The following is a 19,717-nucleotide window of genomic DNA, read 5'->3' as shown; positions in this document are numbered from 1 at the left end:
ATTTGGAGTACTATGAGGTTGAGCTAAAAGAAAAGAGAATTTGGCAATGAGGAGGTGGAGTGAGGCAGGAAGATGAAGGAGAGATCAAAAAATGAAAAGAAAGAGGAGTGGTCAACTTTAAGGGAAAACAAAACAATACGCAGACGAAAGCTTAATCGATCAGCTGATCGACAGATCATAATTGTGTCTTCAAGGGACCATTAATCAACCTCATAGTCATAGTCGATTATTCAATGCTCGATCAAAAATCATTTATGTTTGTTATTTTTTGGATCCAATTTGTTTTGTCGATGATTGATCCAATTTACAGATTAATTTATTATATGTTTAATTAAGTGGTCTTGATTCAGTAATAAAAGAAAGTAAGTCTCGTCACCTGGGTTTGAGTAGCATTAGTTAGAAAGGTTCCAATTTTAACATGGTTTCTCTTAGTTCCAACAAATTAGTTTTGGAGAAAAAAACCCATCTTCTTTTTATTTTTTAAAATATGGGTCTATTATCACATCTTGTTTTCGTTGTCCGGTAAAAAAACCCATATTTTCTGAACCGAACCACAAACAATTAATCTACCCTGGTTCATACCAACTCACGTATAGCTGAATTATACCGAACCAAACCTAACAAAACTTCTTGAATTCTGTGATAAGACTTGTTGACTTGTATTATTTAGTAACCCAAACCACACTGAAACCAAAAGTTTCAGTTGCTCATATTAGAGAATTGGATTACAAAAGTAATAAACCAAAACCGAAGCAACATTCAGTTGACTTCGACCCGGATATATCCAATAACTTAACGTGGGCATAATATTTTGGAATCTGGTTAAAGAATCCAACTTCAGACAAGCTAACGCACGGCGTATATAAATTTATGCCACTAAAGTATATTAAGATATGAACATAGTTTTTAAAACGGACCAACTCATAAAGTAATTAAAGGAAGTTAATATAGAGAGAACTATAAATCCGATTATTGTTCTTAAAAGGGAAAAAGGAAAGGTAAGGAGTAAGGAGTATGACTATGAGGAATGAGCTAAGTTGTGGATGTTCCAAATATCATCGTCCCAAACAACATCATTGAACAAGACACCATAGTTTCTTCCAACGAACTCAACGTCCCAAAAAGGCAACCACACAGAGCTCCACGACATCTCCTCCACAACTCCACCGCCCCAACATTGCTCCTCCTCCTCCGTGGCTGCAGCCGCCGCTGCGGCAACCGCAACCTCCATCGCTGCAGCAGCCAATGAGTGATCATTATCCGTGCCTTCTTCTTCCTCCATATCTTTTCTCTGTCTTTTCATTATAAAAGTGTTGGTTGTTGTGATTGGTGTTGATCTAAATTAAAGATGGAGAGTGAAGTCAGAGGATTATTTATAAGGGAAGTGGTTAGTGGAAGAAGACATATATGTGAGAGTTGGAGATGTAGAGAGAGACGTGAAGATTTGTTTTTTTTTTTGAATTCTCTCTTACCGACATTGGTTTCACGTAAACTCAGTTGCCTTACGTCACACTCACAACATCTGTCTGCTTCCTTTTGCCCTACGTGTCCTCCCTTTTTTTATTGTTTCCCCTTTTTTCTCCCCACTCCAAATATCTTGTGCAGTTGTTAAACCAAAAAATATCTGGAGATTCTAAAATATTTGATACATTAAGTATATTACATTGATTAAATTCAGATTGGTTAGTTCAAATTATATCAGTTAAATGATTAACCGGTGATGATTCGTAGGAGTATTTCTTGTTTTGTACAAAGTATATATAAATGTAAAAGTAAATAATGATGTGATCAGTTTTATAAAAAAAATAAAGAAAGTTATTTATGAATATATGTAACGAACATAGTATCTAAAACATATTATTGTCAAAAATAACATAGTATCTAAAACATATTATTGTCAAAAATCAAAGTATATGAAATTAAATGAAAAGGCTAAATAAAATAGCAATATTGTATATATGTTAAAAAAAAATTGGTAGTGATATTGTATATATGTTAATTGTATATCTATAAACTTATCTACAAGTTATTGCTTAACTTAAATTGAATCACGCTTACAAAAAAAAAAAAAAAAAGACTTCTACTTAAGATAAATCGGTTCAGTCTAACTTTTAGTAAATACATAAGCGACTTCTTAAAGGAAAAACAAAATAACTAGTCAAACTTTTGAAATAGTCAGCGAATGATTCAATCTGTAACTTCATTCATTGATTAACTATTATTGTTATTATATAAAGAAATGAGCATGCTGCATGCTTAACTATATTCTTCATTTACTTAAATTATTGTTAAAACAAAAATAGAGTGAAAGAAAATTAATTCCAAAAATAGAAAGATATATATATAAAGTAGATAGATTTAGAGTGTTCTCGTGTTCAAAGAAAATGGTCACGAGGTGGCGATATGCATTGTATACATCCTTATCTCCAAACGTAGCGTACGCAAGGGATAATAGAGACATGTACGTATGATTCAGGTTACGTTCTTTGTAGAGTTGTAAACTATGTGATCAAACCAAAAATTAGTGTACTACGAAGACATGTATGTATGTAGTTATAATTCAAAGAAATTATATCTATCAAAATTATAACTTAATTTTTTTGATTATAATACATAGTTACGAAATTATAAAGAAAGTAAAATTAAGTTATAAAAGCGGATATTAATTTTGTATCATCTTGTAAAGGATATTAGTCGCCAAAAAAAAAAAAAAGGATATTAATTATAAAAGCGAATGGTCATATTCTCTATATAATATTAGTATTATTCTAGGCCTGTTAGATTATTACTAGTTAGTCATAGGTGGAATTTTAACAAAGTGCCTAGATAATAGTAGTACTTTGCTTTCAAAAGTGAATTTTGTATGGTTGAGTTGGAATCCAATGACCTTCAGACTTTGTAACTCAGTGTCGACGGCGTTTTTTGTGTTAGGTTGAAACTCAACCACGTCTTATTATGTGCCTACTTCTGCACGCCATATCCTCTTATATTAATTTTAATTGGTTTTAGCTAAATTGTAGTAGTTGATAATATACTTTTAGCGCATCATCGACATATTTAGTCTTGGAGATTGGAGATCATCTGGACTTCCCTTTCTTGTTCGTGACGGCAGGAGATAATCTTGTCTTTTTTGTGTGCAAGAAAAAAAGAGAAGATAATTTTGTCTAAATATGTTTTACCACACATTTTGAATATAATTTAAAATTACTAGTAACGAGTTCAAAACTTGATCCAAACTGATCTTAGATGGAACAATTTTCTTATCTATTTTTTTAATAATTGTTTGGTTATAAAATAATAAAATATACTTTTATTTAAAATAAACCCTACTCAATAAAGGTTTTTGTTTATTTTTTTTTGTTCAACTACATCAAACATATGTTTTTTATAATTTAATTTGAAACGCAAAAAGAAGGAGCAAGTGAGTCAATAGTATTCACCTCTGTTTTCATTCTCATCAAATCCATGTTCGAATCTGATTTTTAAAAAAGAGGCTTCTAATTTGCCAATTAAACAATGATAACAAACAAAAAAAATTGAAACTTCAATTTTGTTTTCTTTATTAAAATTTTTTAAAAATATATAAATTATGTTTTATTCGATGTCAAATTTTTTAAGTCCAAACAAATCAACCCGCATATAAGCAATCTTAAATTTCGGATTGAACATTCTAATCAGTATAATACAATAACCTTAACTATTAATTTTTTTTTCTGTCGACAACCTTTATTGAACGATAGGTCTATTATTGATAGGTATGTGTCTTCATGTACATGTTGTGTTTTTCTAGTGGGGGTGTAACTACCCGAAATGGATTAGGGAAAAAAACATTTTCTAAAAATAAAGATAACAATGTGAAAGAAAAAACAATTTTGTTTGGAAAGGGTCAAGTTGAATATTGTATGTGGGGATCGGAAGGGGCAAGTGGCAATTGGACCTTCTCTTCGTCTACTTTCATTTGCTTCTCTCAGTCACCATCAAAGGCTATCACCAGCCACGTTTTTGTTTTGCCGATGGGGTTAGTTCAATAATTGTGTTTATAATAAATGACCGATAAAGTTTTGAGTTGGACTGTTTTGAGCTTTCGTTTGAGTTAGTTTTTTTTTTTTTTTTGAATTAAAGAGCTTTTGTACAAACATAAAATCAAATAATCTTTGCATTATAAATATCTACGGTTTAGTTATATGTTGATTTAATAAAAATATGTTTAAGGTGTTGAATACTTAAAAGGAGTTATGAGATGTATTAGATTTAGTTTTAAGTGTTTAAACTACCTCTGAAGCGTTAAACCAAAAATAAAACTACACAACTTGTAGCATTAAAAATTAACACATGCCCCCGAGTCATATCCACAGCAATTAACAAAGTCACGTACGTACGTGTATTACATATGTGCGTTTCATGAAGTATAATAAGTATAGTTATATTATATCCAACTCAATATAAGTAAATACTAAATACTCAGCAAATTAATATACTTATATTATACCCAACTCGATAAAGTTTTTAATTCAGCAAATTCATGAATTGGGAGATGCCGACTTAATATTATATCTTCAACATTATCCAAAACACCTAGAGCAAATTTATATTCATTTTTGGGCAGAGCACTAAAAGAACAAATATCACATAAAAACTAAAACTTGTGAAAACCATTAATGCCTGTTTTTGCTACAAAACTCCACCAACACATGCATCCTCATCTGTCCATTATCTACCAGCTCATTAGCTAATGCATATACCAAAGACATGCTAAATTTCATGATTTTGTTTCCAAATCATATAATCTTAATCGATTTTTTGTAAAATTTACACATCCCTTGTGTTAAAAAACCAACACGATTTCTAATGGCCTATAACTGTACACAAAGCTTAAATGGGCCACATATCTACACAGTAATTAATAATTTGGAACCTTATGTAATGGCCAACGTAGACTTCAGGCCCATATAATTAATAGCCATTTCTATCAAAACGATTCAATCATAAATGTTTTGCCTAGTCTTTAGAACTACAAAAATCTATATACATTATTTAAAGTACATTTTGTATTCTACCCTTTTATTTGTATTTATTTATAAAACTAATCCATTCAAATTTTTTTTCAAATAATAGCATTATTTCAGATTTTGTTTCCTAAATATTTTACATTTCATTCCAACTAAAAAAATTATAGCAAAATCAATATGAAAACATAAACTATGTTATATTTAACCACATCTTCTATTGTGTTTTGAAAATATCTTATCTTTTAATCCTTTGCAAACAAAGAAAATTAACAATTTGATTCCCATTGGTTTTCTAAAACTTGTGAGCTTTCATTCTTAATTTAAGAAGAATTTCTATTCAAATTGATTTATATATTATAATTAATATAGATAAACTTAATAAATTCTAAAATATTACGAATATGTATTATTAAAAAAGTTTATAATATTATATAATATGGTTATATAGTAAATAAGTTATAAAAAAGACATGTTGGAATTAATAAAATAACATTAAATTTGTGCTAACACGGGTTAAATCCTCATTTTATTATTTGTAAACACTATTAATATTAAAATAATTGACATACAAAATTAAGTTGATTTAACTAAGATTGTGTAAAATAATTAAATCATTAAGAAAAATGTGACTTAATCATAGCGTATAAATAATTTATTATGTATTTAGATCCCTTATTTTTGTTATAATACTTAAAAATCAAAATAGAATCTCAAACACCAAACAAAACAAACTAAATATAACAAACAAATAGTCATAAAGTATATTACGAGTTAAAAATTAATATAAACATTTAGCCGCACAAACGGCCAGAAAATTTAGTTATTTATCTATTTGCAAAACATCTAATATTTAAATAAAAAATACAATATAAAATATAAATAATAATATAAATTATATGCACGCGATATACCGCAGATTAAAATCGAAATACTGGTGAAGAATCGATGCATCAAATTTGTGACAACAACGATGTAATTTTTTTAAAGAACAAATTTTAAGCGATAATGGAAAAGTAAAAACAGAAATGTTATTAGACAAACATATACTTTAAAATAAAATATTAAAAAACAATTTTATTTTACCACCATATATATACATATGTAATTAGTATCTTGATAAATAATAATATAGTGTGTTTAATAATGAAATACTTATAATTAGTCTCTAGATATTATAATAATCATCTAAATTTTTAGTTCTACAAACTTACACACTTAAAATTTGTTTAATATGTTTTTTTTAAAAAGTTTTGGTTAATAATAATCAATAAAATTTTGGTCTCAATACATTTGTCTTGGTACATTTAAATAAAAATAAACAAAAAAAAATGATTGACATCGAAATTTTTCCATTTTAATGAATGTTTTTTTTGTTTTTGCAAAGTGGGTTAATCAAAGGTTTTCTTATGCTAACTCTATTACAAGTTCAACAATAAATTAAAAGAATGAAGAAAAAAATTATATTAGGACATTTTTGAAAATCATCATGTAATTGTTTATGTAAATTATTGGCAGGAACAATAAATATCTAGTTGTTAGTTTTATGAGAGGTTTATTTATGTATGTAGAAGAAAGAAAAAAAAAAAAGTCTAGATGGTTGTTTGTTTATTCACCTAGGGTGTAACTGTGATATTATAAAATTGGTTTGAGATCATTAAATAAGAGGAAGAAGTAGGAAGAAAGAGGGAGACAAATGTCATGTGAGAATGGGTTGCACAATTCTCGAAACCAAACTACTTACGTTTACTTACTTCCCCATTGACCTTTCTCTTTGGTCAGTTTTATCGGCGCTCCACATTTTTTCCGCTATGTACATCCTTTCGCTTCTCCCAAACTTTATTTATTACTTCTATTCTATAAGTATGTGTTTTATTTTATTCTTTAATAAATGCATGTCTTTTTTTTTTGTCAACTACAGTATATTAATTATTACAAAATGTTTTTGACAACATGTTGAATCGTTGATAATTCTCTTCTTCAAACTATATCTCTCGATCCTCTCGCTATTGTTTTTGACTTTATAGTTTTCCTTTTACTTTATTTTTTCACGAACCTCTTGCTTGCTTTGTGTTATTTTGACTATGATAGATATTTGTCGATTTAAATCTCTTTGGGATTATAAAGACAAGAATGGACTATGAAGGCATAGGATCAAGATCCAAATATGACGGCAGCCTATGTTTGTTAATTATCAGGGTGTTATTATATTCTTAGGTTAATGTTGCAGGTATTAGAGATCTATTCTTAATACTCTGAATTATGATTTTAAAAATAGATAAAATTGAGAAAATATATGAAGCGGAACTTAAAGTATATGAATGAGACTACAACTGTCCAGGTAATTAGAGACTGTCGTGGAAGTTTTCTAACATATACATAGTCTTCGCCTATATTGGTAGTGATGTTATTAGATAAGGAGGTGAAAAAAGCTTCCAGTGGGCTTTAGAGAATATGTCCAGTCTTTGAAATTCCATATGTGATTTTTTGATCCGTGGACTACTCTACATTGAAGGATCTTCATTCTTCCAACATATAGGAAAATGCATCAAGTATCAAATCTTCAATCACTAAGAAAGGAACACTTTTTTTTAATCGTTCAAAAATGTAACTTCCTAGAGTAGGATGCAATTTATCCTGATTGGGGGAAAGATCTCTTCTTCTTTCTTTATTTTTTTTTTCTTTCCAGTTCTATATTTAATGGGTAATATTATGTTGTTATTTTCTTTAAGGTTTTTATTTGTATGAGATATTGTTTTGAAACTATATGTTAAAATAGCATATATGTTAACTTGTCAATTCGTTCACAAAAAAAAGTTAACTTGTCAATAGCTGAACAAAAATGAAAAATTTGTATTAATATTAAAAAGTATTTATAAAAAAATTGGAAAACTTAGAGATCGCTGGTTCAAGTGGCGCTTGATACGAGATAATATAAAAGGTCTCAGGACTGAATGGATGTACAAGATTTGACTATGAACCTCTTAGTTATTTAGGGAAAAAAATTGGAAAACATAAAACAAACAAAGCAAGATTATATTTATCATAGTTTAAAAAATTCTCTATTTTCTTAGATATTGTGAGAACTTAAGATTTAGGGAGTGTTATTGGTTTAAGGATTTTAATTAACGCTGGACATTAGTGGATTTAAAAGTCTAATGTATTTGTGTGGATTTTATAATTATATTAGGTGGATTTGAAAGACATTGATAATGTATTTTTGGTGATTGTTATAGATTTTTTTTAAGTTATTTCTAGAAAAATATTATCCAAAAACAATGTTATATCCCAAAACCATATTAAATTAACAACACTTAAACTTTTACACAAGTCATGGAAGAAACAAATATTGAACCCAGAAAAAGAAAAGTGTGATTATATAAGTGAATCCAGAAAAAAAAAGTTACAGATCATGAACCCAGAAAAAAAAGTTAAAGGACACAAAAAAAAAATTTCAAAAATATCTCAGATCTGATGAATATGTGTGATTATAGACATAGGGTTTGTGTAGGAAGAAAATAGACATTGAATCCATAAAAAAAAGTGTGATTATATCATAAACCCAGAAAAAAAAAGTTACAGATCATAACACAGATCTGAATAAGTATGATTATATAAAAGGATTGAGATAAAAAAAATTAAACTATAATATGTTAAACACGAGAGAGAGAGGAGAAAAAAATGAAATTCTTGAGAAAAGTGTGGTATTCTGTTTAGAAGCAAAGTACGTTAACATCCAAAATCATACAAAATCCAGAAGATATTAAATAACACTAGATTTTAATGGATTTTTTAAAATACACAATTGAATAACACCTGATTTCTAAATACGTCAAATTCTTTTTAAAACCACTATCCAATAACACCCCCTTACTTTTCAGTTGTACTAAAAATTTGCTCATACTTTTGATAATTCTACATTTAGTTATTTAGTAGGCAGACCTATGTGAGAGAGTCTCCAGTGGCTCCCCATTCTTCTGCGAATTTCTTCGTCAACCACATCTTTCTCTCCAACGTCGAGGCTAGTGAGGTCTAGTCCGCCTTAACAGAGCTAGTGGATAAAGAAGAGTGGTATGCGATAGTTGGTCGTTTTTGCAACGACAACTTTAGTGAATGTGTGAAATAGTTTCAGATTGGGCATGACGAGACGAGGATCAAAATCCCTCTGTATTATTTCGATTAATAACTTATCTTTTAAAGAAATTAATTATTTGATTACTCTCTGCTAATATGATTATTTTTTGTTTAAATTTACATATTTTAATTATTTTAAAATTACATAAATAAAAAAAATTGTTTTTATTGTTATTCAGACATTTCTATACTTCAATTTAGTTTCTACCAAAACATAATAAATAATAACTGGTGAGTTATTAAAAGAATAAAAAGTTAAAATTTTTTTAAAAATGAAATGGGAACAGTAGCAGAAGCAGAGTGTCAGACTTTCACAGATCTGACGATATTCTTGTAACCAAAAGCGTAGAAGATGCTGAGAGAGACCGCATGTTCTTACTTTTTTTTTTTTTTCTCCCTATCTTTTTTTTTTTAAAAATAAAAAACCCACACTTTATCTTATCACGAATATATTCACACATTTTCATTTACCTTTTTAACACTTTCTCAAGTTATTTTATATAACTCTTGATTTTTTACTCACATCTTTAACTAATTTATCTCAACTTTACAATTGAATGAAGTCATAATTCTTAAAGTTTTGTTGCTAATAAGTAATAACCACATTAATTTTTTTGTTCTGGAAAGTAAAATAATAATAATTAAACCAACCAGATATTTTGAACTGAGTCTCCAACGTTTGTGAAACACATGGCACATCTCAGTTCACAGCTTTTCTTTTTATTTACTCATTACATCATCTCTATCAGAAACAACAATATTCGCTGCTTTCATAAGTAAAAAAATATCATTTCAATTTCTTCATTTTGTACAAATTTTTTTCTCAGCTTCGAAACCGACTCTCAAAAGAAAAGAAAAAAAAACTAATACCCAAAATATCTTTCTTTCTTCTATCTCTGATTTGGTCTCAAACCTTCTTTACTTTACACAAATGACCATACAAAGAAACCTTCCCAAATATATTTAATACTTCTCCCAAAACCTAAAACTTTTATTTTTCCCTCACCTTAATACTTACAAGATATGACCCATTAAAAACACTACAAACTTATATAAAAAAACTTAAACCCAGAAATTTTGCTCCGTTACCTATTTACACTCGTGAAAAAAAAAAGGAAGCAAACTCCAATAGATCGATCGATCTCGTACTCTTCTTACTCTTTACCCCCTTCAAAAAGATTCCACACAACATCTCAATCTCCTTAACACTACTTATATTTACGACGCCACTAATTTGGTTTTCTTGTGAGTTAATTCAAAAGAGTATATTGTATGAAAAATCCCTAAAGGGTGTTTCGATGTTGTTTTTTTTTATCTCTAAGCCAAGGCAGGGATAGAGCAGTTTCTGCTGTCCCTGTCAAGACAATCAAACCCTTCAATCCTAACCGCTGGGCTGTTACCAAAATTGCCTCTAACAACACACCCTCCTCCTTTCCTCCCAGAGGAAGTAGAAGAAGGAGATGACTGAGGTAAACCCACCGGTGGTGAAGAGACTAGTACGATGTCATCTCTGAATCGTGCATCCTGTGTTAATGGGTTAGCGACTCTGCTCGGCGGCGACCCACATAAAAACGGGGACGGCGAGTCTATTACCTGCTGCGTATGAACTTGTTCTGTACCATAATCATCCTGTCAACCAAAACACATCATCATCAGTCTCCTCCTCCATGATTATATAATTCATACACTTCTTTTGGCTTAAATGGTTTAAAGAAACATAGGTGACCCACACTATGTGCTGTAAGGAGTCAACTCGAAGAAGACGTCTTTATTCCTAAAGTTTTCGACAAAGTCCTCTAAATACACACACACACACAACGATCACATGTTCCCTTTTTTTATATATAATCAAGAATCGTACACGGTTAATACACTACTACTTTTTATTTTCCTTCTAGAATAATATTTTCAAGAAACCGACTTGCTACTAGTTTCTTTTGATTGAAAAAGATCGTTTACCAAAGTTTCACCTACCAAAAACAACTCAATATCACCTAAAATTTAAGGAGAACGAAGAAGAATACAAACCTTGGTGAGTATGATATCTAAGATATCAGTCTCTGCTTTAGATTCACATAGCTCCAATTGATGACTGAAACACACAAAAATCACAAACCAATCTCAGTCAAATTGAATCAATCAATCACAGGAGTGAGGATTTTAATATAATTCAACAAAACCTGAAGTAGCAACGGAGAGATCGAGAAGGATGATGATTATGGTAGTTACGGAGACCAATACGACGTGGTTTTGGGCAAACGACGGTGGTTTGATCTCTTTCAACAACTGAAACAGAGCTTCTCAAATCTCCACCAGCTGCGAACGCGTTTGGTTGTACCGCAAAGTGATTCATCTTTTTCCAAATTTTTTCAAACAAAATTTTTTTTCAAAATAACCTGATTCACATATGAACACACACAGAGATTTTTGAAAATTAGATCTCTAAGCAAAAAAACAAAAACGCAAGATCTGAATCTGAAATTAACAACAAAACGAGAACAGATCCGTTATTTTTTGAAAGCCAAATTCACAGATCTGAAGGATTTAAAGATAAGATTCGTGTTCGTACCTTAAGCTTTAACTGTACAGCTTTGTTTAAAGGGAGTGGTGAAAGCTATGGCGGCGAAGGAGAGAGAGAGAGAGAGAAGGGAGGAGCTTAGATGAACATAGAAGAAGGGATGATGAAAGGTGTGAGAGAGAAGAGAGAGCGTGAAGTGTGTGTGTTTAGTTAGGGCCAAAGGAGACGGCGACGACGAGAGAAGAGGAGATTGTTGAGGTCCCTTTGTTCATTTATAGGGCCATACCCTTTTTTTTTTTTTCCTTTCTTTTTTTTTTCAAAAAACAAAATATTTATATTGAAATAAAATATTAAAGGGGTCGTTTTGCTCGATGGATATGTTATGAATTTATTATGTTTCTATTTTAATTAAGATTTCTTTTGGTAGTTTATAGTAAGGAAATATTTTGATATACCTTTTTTAGGGAATTTTAGTTTAGGTATGATTAGATTAGGGATGTTTCGGTTTGTTCTTTGTTAACTTGATAACAATACAATTTTCTGCGGAAAAAAAAAAACAATACAATTTTATATGATATAAAAGGAAATATATATATTTAGTCTATTTTATTCGTTATATAGAATTTCGAAAAATAATGGATAAAATGGACTAATCACTTTGTAACTGAAACGTTTTTATTTACTTTGATAAATAGTATGTTATCGAGTAAAATAATATTTTATTTATGTTATAACTTATACAATTACAATATGAATCAGCAGTTGCTGAATTAGCAAAAAAAAATATCAGCAGTAAATAATCAAACTTAATTATAGTTTACCATTTTTAAATTAATATTATCAACATATCATTTATTGAAATTATATAGATTTTTATGAATACATGGTTATAAAATTGTTACTTCTAGATGGAGAATAAAACAAATGTATTTTAGATTTCTTATAAAGCGGAGAATTTGTTAGAAATATCATTTTTGGTATATTTTTTCAAAAAAATCTTCTTTTACATAATTATCTTTTTTACATAATTACAATATGTTAAATTGTTTTATAACTTTTTTAATGTTTTGGGTTTTCTATTTTACATTTAAGATATAATTTTAAGGGGTTAAGATTTAGTATTTGGAGTTTAAGGCTTAGAATTTAGTTGTTTTACACATAGAAAAGAGGTATTTTTAAAAAAGCACAATATAAGAATGATATTTTTTAAAAGTGACATATGAAAAAGTTATTTAGCCGCTCTCTCCCTCTCCCAAACACCAAAACCCTAGTTTTTTCAGATATGTGACTGGGAAGTCACTACGATGGTTGGCGCTTCTCGTCGACGCTGTCAGTGGCTTCCCCTTTTCGTTTGTGTTGTAGTTTTTTGGATCTGCAATTCGTTTATCTCTTGTATTTCGTTGGAGAAAAGCTTATTGTGGTAGAAATGGTAGATCTTCACGGCGAGGGTGTTTGGTTATGTCGGTGGTCAGCTGCTCCAGAGAGGGTTGTTGTTGGGTGTCCGAGATCTATAGATCTAGCGGGTGCTCTATTCTTGTTGGAGGATCTCGAGAGTTGGTTTTCGTGAATCCATGGCCATGGTCTCGTCTGTTTCTGCTGTCCAGTAAGTCGGCCGTCTGGTCGTTTCTTCTTCGACGTTTTGCTAGGGTTAGATGGAATCGCTTTAGTTGGTTGTTGTTAGTGATAGATTTATGGTGGTCCTTAGTAGTATTGAGCAGTTTTAGTAGCTTTTGATTGGGATGTTTCGGCTCCTTTCTAAGCAGAGGTTTCGTTTTGTTTGAATGTGATAGTAGAACCTTAAGTTTGCCGAGTTCCTTCTTCTTCTTTTTGTTCATAGTGGGTGATAGTCTTCTCTGTTTTCGTCGGTCTCGTCTATATGATTGGTGTTCTACGAGAAGTTAGGCCTCGCTCCTCGCGTTTTGAAGACTTCTAGTTTGACGTTCTTTGGCGTATCAACATCGTTGTCGCTTCCTTAAGTGAGTGGTCTTGCTTGCCGTGTTATGAAGTCCATGGTTCTTGGTTAAGAGAGATCGGCTCTCATCGTGTTAGGAGGTGGTTGATGTTATTCTTGAGTTGGTCGTGGGCATCCTTGGTAAATCTCATCCGTTTGTGTGTTAGAAGAAGAAGTTCTTTGCTCTCTTGGTTCTATTGTTTATGTTAAGGTTTCATGGCCGGTTGCTTTTTTCTTAGATTAAGGTTGTTGTTCCCTTTCGTTTTTGTTATCAAATGCTCTGTTATGTATGGTTTTTTTGTGAACTTTGTTAGTTTCGGGGAAAATCTTGTTTTCCTCCGGCCTTTGACTCCGAGGACATTCTTGTAGTCCGTCGGCTTAAGTCTCCCCTCATTTGAGCGTAGTATTCCACTTTGTATTCTACCTTGGTTGGAACCAAGTGTTTTAATAATAATACCAGTTGGAAAAAAAAGTTATTTTTGAAAATCCCCTTATAAAATGATAGTTATTAAAATTATATATATGTTGATGAACATGCATATAAAATTGTCAATTCTAGATCGAAAATATAACAAATGTATTTTAGATTTTTTTTGTGAGTGCTAATTTTTTGCGTTTTCAATGATTTTGGTTTTGCTAAAGATTAGAGAGGACGCTGAACAATGGAGTTTGTCTCAACAAGTAGATATGGAATGCGAAATAGAGGAAGAAACCGAGGAATTATGGGATGTGACAAAATGTAAACCACCACCTTCTGGTTGGTTAAAGTGCAACATAGGCACGTCAAGAGTAAAAAAGAACTCGGTTTCAGGTGCAGCTTGGGTTCTTAGGGATGAAAGAGGTTCAGTTCTGCTACACAGCAGAAAAGCATTGGCTAACTCTTTGAACAAAGAGGATGCAGATTTTCAGAGTTTCTTATGGGCTGCTCAAAGCATGTATAGCCACAAAGTCTCGAAAATAATCTTCGCCTCTGAATCACCGATACTGACTGGTGCGATAAACAGACCAAAAGCTTGGCCATCTTACGTTCACCAACAATCAGAAATGCTTCTGCAATTAACTAGAATACAAGACTGAAGTGTCCAATTAGAGAAACCAGAATCAAATAGAGGTGCCTCTCTCATAGCTTAAAGTGTTCCTGATCTTGCATTCTTGCAATCTTATGTATCCATGGGATCACCCAAGTGGTTACATGAACTGTTTAAATCACTTTTCCTTAGTAGCTTTTGATTAGATTACAAAGCTACACTATGTAATCCCTTCTCATATGAATGGAAAAACCAGATGACAAAAAAAAAATGATTTTGGTTTTGCATTGACATTTACATATAGCCCTATTCTTTTCGTGTCGCAGCAACATATTCTGGCGATCGGAAAATTGAATTGACAATGCTGGTTTTTTCTTCTATAACTGTCTCTGGTTTTCCCTCTTTCTTTCATTGTTACAGCTTTTGTTCGTCATAATTAATATCACTGCTTTATATGGCATCTCATTTAAACGATAATTGCATCGCTATTTTATGTTTTTCAATAGCAAATGTGTTGTTGGATCATTAATTTTTTTTAAAATGAGTGCTATTTTGAGTGTCGCTCAGCGACAACTAAACGAACACGGCTATAGTCATACGTTGTTATCTTGTTTTCTATTCTTGACAACAGTCATATGTTATCTAAACCATTTTTTGTATTACTTCAATAATATTTCGGTTATTCGAAAATCATACTTACTAATTTCTAGGACATGTATAATGTATTGTGTCAACTGTCAACTAATTTTTCTATTCAAGGTATCCATACCAACAACCGGTTTTGTGTCTCAAAATATCTAGTTATCAGTTTTAGTTTTGGTAAGCGAGCTCATAACTTTTTTTATCAAATACTAGAAACAATTTGGCCACGTAAAAAGCCAAGCTTTAGATTTCCAGTCTATCAATTGTAGAAGCGTTTTTTTGATGACAAGTAAGTTAAGAACATTTGACAAATAAAATTACGGTTATCACTAAACTACAGGACGCTATGTGCGATAATTCAAAATATAACTCCTATAACATGGCAGCTGATAATTCGAAGATAAATATGATTTTAATGCATCAATTAGAAATATACTCCAATTTTTTTTACTTAATAGTTAATAGAAACTAAAAAAAAAAGTAAAAAAGTTTATTTTCACTATAAATTTTGTTAAGTCATCATTTGTGAAAGGTGCACATAAATATCGAAGTTTAAACACGGTCTATTGCAACTCCGGTTTAAATTAGTGTGTTGTGGTAATTTTGTTTGTACAATAATACATTAGTATATCAAACTATTGCTAAACATTAAATAACTGAATAGTATTCATAAACTTGATAAATGAAGAATATTGGTAACTATTCATAATATAATGAAAATTTAATATACTTAAATCTGGTACTCAATTTTTTTTAAATAAACAAACAGAAATATAGAAAAATTTCGGTAATAAATCTCCTTAATTCTTAAGTATATATTTTTTTCTTTTCGTGTAACAATTCTTAAGTAATAATATATCTATGAGATCTGACTTCTGAGGGAGGGGAGAAACAATAAACAAAGGTCAGATCTGTTAATAAGCTACGTGTCATTCGACAATCAATCTAAAAACATATTTAGTCATAATTTATAAACTACCGCATTCTTGGAAAAACATTCAAAAAATATCATTGGCATGTGAATATTTTTTCTTTTTTTAATTATGAATTTATTATTAATAGCAAATTATGAAAACTATTATATATAAATCTATGATGGACAATTTCTTCCAACTCTAATAAACCTTATGCCAACAACTAAATCAAGGGAGTTTCCACTGTGAGAATGAAATAAAAATTAAAAATTACTAAACAATAGCTCCCACTATCTTTACATTTCTCTCATTCACTACTGATGTCCCACCACTAAAAAACAATTAAAGTATACCATTAAAAAAAAATCAGAAGATCTTTAATTTTTAAGATTATATACAGTAGATCTTAAAAACCTTATCATTATTTTATTTGCTCTGTCACACAAACTTACTACGACAAAAATATTTTAATTTATTTTTCATATAGTTATTTTAATTTTGTTATCATCTACCCACGTTCAAGCGGTCCCCTTGCTCCCGTGAGAAATCTCATCGGTATAAGCGATCTTCTCAAATTATTGTAATAATTAATGTTTTCTTTTATTTTATTTTATTATATTCCGATTTATGTGTTTTTCTAAAACAAAAAAATATCTTACCAAAATAGAAAAAAATAAATATCAGAGAGAACTGGACCGCCTTAAACGCAAAAATGCTTTGCTTCAATTACACGCGATCTCGTCCTCTAAAAGATAAGGCACGTGTACGGTAGCCAAAGGATTGTTTGGACTTACTTCACATGATTGTGTTTTGTGATTGTGTGACAGTTCCTTTTAGCGTTTGGGAACCCACGTTTAGAAGTTACCGTTAACAGATTCTTTGTTTTTTTTTAGTTGTGCCGATCGACTTGAATAGCTCTTTTATCTTTAAAGACTAGGTTTTGAATCCACGCTATGCATATGTATATTTGATATATTCTAATAAAAACTATATATGATTGATGATAGTAGTAAAATATTATATTATAAAAAAATTAAATTAGTATTAAAGAAAAAGTTAAATTTCAAATACACAACTTTTTGAAATATAAAAATCAGTTATGTTATAAAATCAAATCTGATAAAAAAAATCATAAATTTAACTCAATATCCAGACGAGGCGAATTAAACTGATGACTTCACATATCCTAAACCATTTCTTTGACCACCAAAAAAACAAAACAATTTTATCATCATGAATTTAACTCGTTTTCATATTTAATTGATCGCTACCACCTATGTTTTCATGTTTTTTATTCAATGTTTTCTTATTATTCATATTCTTTCTTGTCATTTCTATTGTCAAAATTTTGTGGTAATCGTCATCATTACTTTTACCGTCTAGTTCTTCGCTATACTCTTTTTCTTCTTCATCCTCGTCAACTTCTTCACTTTCTTCCACTAAAAAACATTTTTTTAGACTACCACACAACTTGTTAATCCATCAAACTCTAGGAACAAAATCATTTCTTTTCTCATAAAAATAAAAAATAAGATAAAAAATAAAAAATTAATGAAAAAATATCAACTTATCTATAAAATCATACACAAAAATATGTTTTACAGCTCATAAGAAATAAAAAGCACAAACGTAGATAAATAAGAAATTTATGTTTTACATAAATATTTATAATATTTTAAACTTTTAAAAGGTTTCGAAATTTAAATTTTGAACCTTTTAAAAAGTTTCAATATTTATAATATTTTAAACTTTTAAAATTTAAAAATTATAATATGTAAAAACTTTTTAAAAGCTAAGGACTTTTAAAGTTTCAATATTTATAATATTTAAACTTTTAAAAAGTGTCAATATTTATAATATTTTAAACTTTTAAAATTTAAAAATTATAATATTTAAAAACATTTTAAAAGCTAAGAATTTTTAAAAGTTTCAATATTTATAATATTAAAATTTTTAAATATTATAATTTGTTTTCTTGAAACTTTTGAAACTTTTATTTTGATCAAATAAAAAACCGAATCAAACCAAATAAAACTTTTAAACTTGGACGCCTGACAAATCAAGCTTTCCTGCTCATTCGTTGTTGGAAGCATATTAATTTTATTTATACTGGTTCTGAACCATTGTTTAAAAATTTTCTAGCCGATGTGGGATATTGTGCATAGTTCTTTGATTTCCATAAATTTAAAATTTTCCTTTTTCTAAAAAATTCTGTAAATTTAAAAAATGTTAATGAATGACATGTCAAATCATGATAGATTGTTTAAAATAATTTTTAATACAGAAAATTCTGGAAATTGTATAAAATGTTAATAAGTGAAGTATCTAATCACAATTGGAGATTTAAAATCCTATGTGGACGGTCTTAGGAGCTTATAGCTCCTACTTTTTATTAGTATAGATTTTGTGGAGACTGAAAAGTTAGCAAATAAGAAAAATATCGATAATCTTCTGATTTTAAGTAAATTGGTGAAAATTATCCGTTTCGTTTCGATTTGAGATGTCAGAATATTCATTGTGGCTATGATCAAGGCAAACAAATATATCAATTTCAAATCATAAATCTCTAACTTTTTTATATGATTTTAAATTTTACCGAACTAGTTTTTGTTTGTATATTTTTGACAAATAGAAAAATAAAAGAGTTGAAGAATACTCTCTATGTTCTTAATATGTTGATGTTTTAGAATTTAGAATTTTCTTTTGTTTTTAAAATATTGATTTTGTAATTAATAGCCTAAAATAAATTTTTAGTTTATGCTTTTTCCACATTGCATGTTATCTAATGGTTATATGTACACACACACATATATATATATATATATATATATATATATATATATACAGTAGAACCTCTATATATTAATATTCGGTAAATTAATAACCTCTATAAATTAATAAATTTCTCCGGTCCCAAGTTGGGACTAGTATAATTTTGGACACTATTCGATAAAATAATAAATTAATAATTTTTTTGAAAATCCCATATAAAAATATGGTCCCATCAATATCATAAATTAATAATCAAATAAACTAGTATATATATATATATATATATATATATATATATATAAGAAAATCTAGTGAAATATGAATCTATTGTTGTTTGTTTGTTCTTGAATTTGCATTCTTGTTGGAGAGCATCTTTAATCTTTCTGACTGCATCAAAAACTTCTGGTGTTGTGTTCTCAAATCGCATCTAGAAATTATAGAGAGTTTTTGACGCGGTAATTGCTTCCTTACGTGTAATTGGTTCTAAAGGTACCGTCATATTTTTTTCAACTACATCATCACCTTGAAAAATAGTAGTAGCAATTTCTTCTAAACTCTAAATTTCTGATAAAAAATTCTATTCATAAATTAATAATTATTAATTTATCGATAAATTAAAACCTCTATAAATTAATAAAATTTCATGGTCCCGACCTTATTAATTTATAGAGGTTCTACTGTATATATTTACTATAGAGTAATTATAAATTTAAAAAATCAAAATTTTATAAATATGTGTAAAAATGTCAAAA

General features: G+C 29.4%; 3 protein-coding genes across 3 annotated transcripts; 1 reads left to right on the top strand and 2 right to left on the bottom strand.

Annotated features, from left to right (window-relative positions):
* Positions 1–863: 863 nt before the first annotated feature.
* On the bottom strand, positions 864–1,447 carry LOC104750668 (uncharacterized). Its single transcript, XM_010472497.3, has one exon. The coding sequence runs from the start codon at positions 1,301–1,303 to the stop codon at positions 1,019–1,021; it is 285 nt and encodes a 94-aa protein (XP_010470799.1). The 5' UTR covers positions 1,304–1,447; the 3' UTR covers positions 864–1,018.
* An 8,461-nt stretch (positions 1,448–9,908) lies between these two features.
* LOC104750667 (uncharacterized) lies at positions 9,909–12,059 on the bottom strand. Its single transcript, XM_010472496.3, has 4 exons — positions 11,710–12,059; positions 11,321–11,536; positions 11,169–11,232; positions 9,909–10,769 (listed from the first exon to the last, which is right to left on the bottom strand). The coding sequence occupies exons 2-4, from the start codon at positions 11,491–11,493 to the stop codon at positions 10,458–10,460; spliced, it is 549 nt and encodes a 182-aa protein (XP_010470798.1). The 5' UTR covers positions 11,494–11,536; positions 11,710–12,059; the 3' UTR covers positions 9,909–10,457.
* A 2,237-nt stretch (positions 12,060–14,296) lies between these two features.
* Positions 14,297–14,686, top strand: LOC147925712 (uncharacterized). Its single transcript, XM_087492734.1, has one exon. The coding sequence runs from the start codon at positions 14,297–14,299 to the stop codon at positions 14,684–14,686; it is 390 nt and encodes a 129-aa protein (XP_087348860.1).
* Positions 14,687–19,717: the final 5,031 nt, after the last annotated feature.

This window comes from Camelina sativa, chromosome 16 (genome assembly GCF_030686135.1).
Source record: "Camelina sativa cultivar CO46 ecotype springtype chromosome 16, ASM3068613v1".
Classification (NCBI taxonomy): Eukaryota; Viridiplantae; Streptophyta; class Magnoliopsida; order Brassicales; family Brassicaceae; genus Camelina; species Camelina sativa.
The sequence above is the reverse complement of the archived record's forward strand: the minus strand, read 5'-3'. Positions and strand labels throughout refer to the sequence as shown.

Coding starts and splice junctions, on each gene's coding strand:
- LOC104750668 (XM_010472497.3), bottom strand. CDS start 1,303: ATGAAAAGACAGAGAAAAGATATGGAGGAAGAAGAAGGCACGGATAAT.
- LOC104750667 (XM_010472496.3), bottom strand. CDS start 11,493: ATGAATCACTTTGCGGTACAACCAAACGCGTTCGCAGCTGGTGGAGAT. Junction 11,233..11,320: donor TCTCTCCGTTGCTACTTCAG/GTTTTGTTGAAT, acceptor TGTGTGTTTCAG/TCATCAATTGGAGCTATGTG. Junction 10,770..11,168: donor TAGATATCATACTCACCAAG/GTTTGTATTCTT, acceptor TTTGGTTGACAG/GATGATTATGGTACAGAACA.
- LOC147925712 (XM_087492734.1), top strand. CDS start 14,297: ATGGAATGCGAAATAGAGGAAGAAACCGAGGAATTATGGGATGTGACA.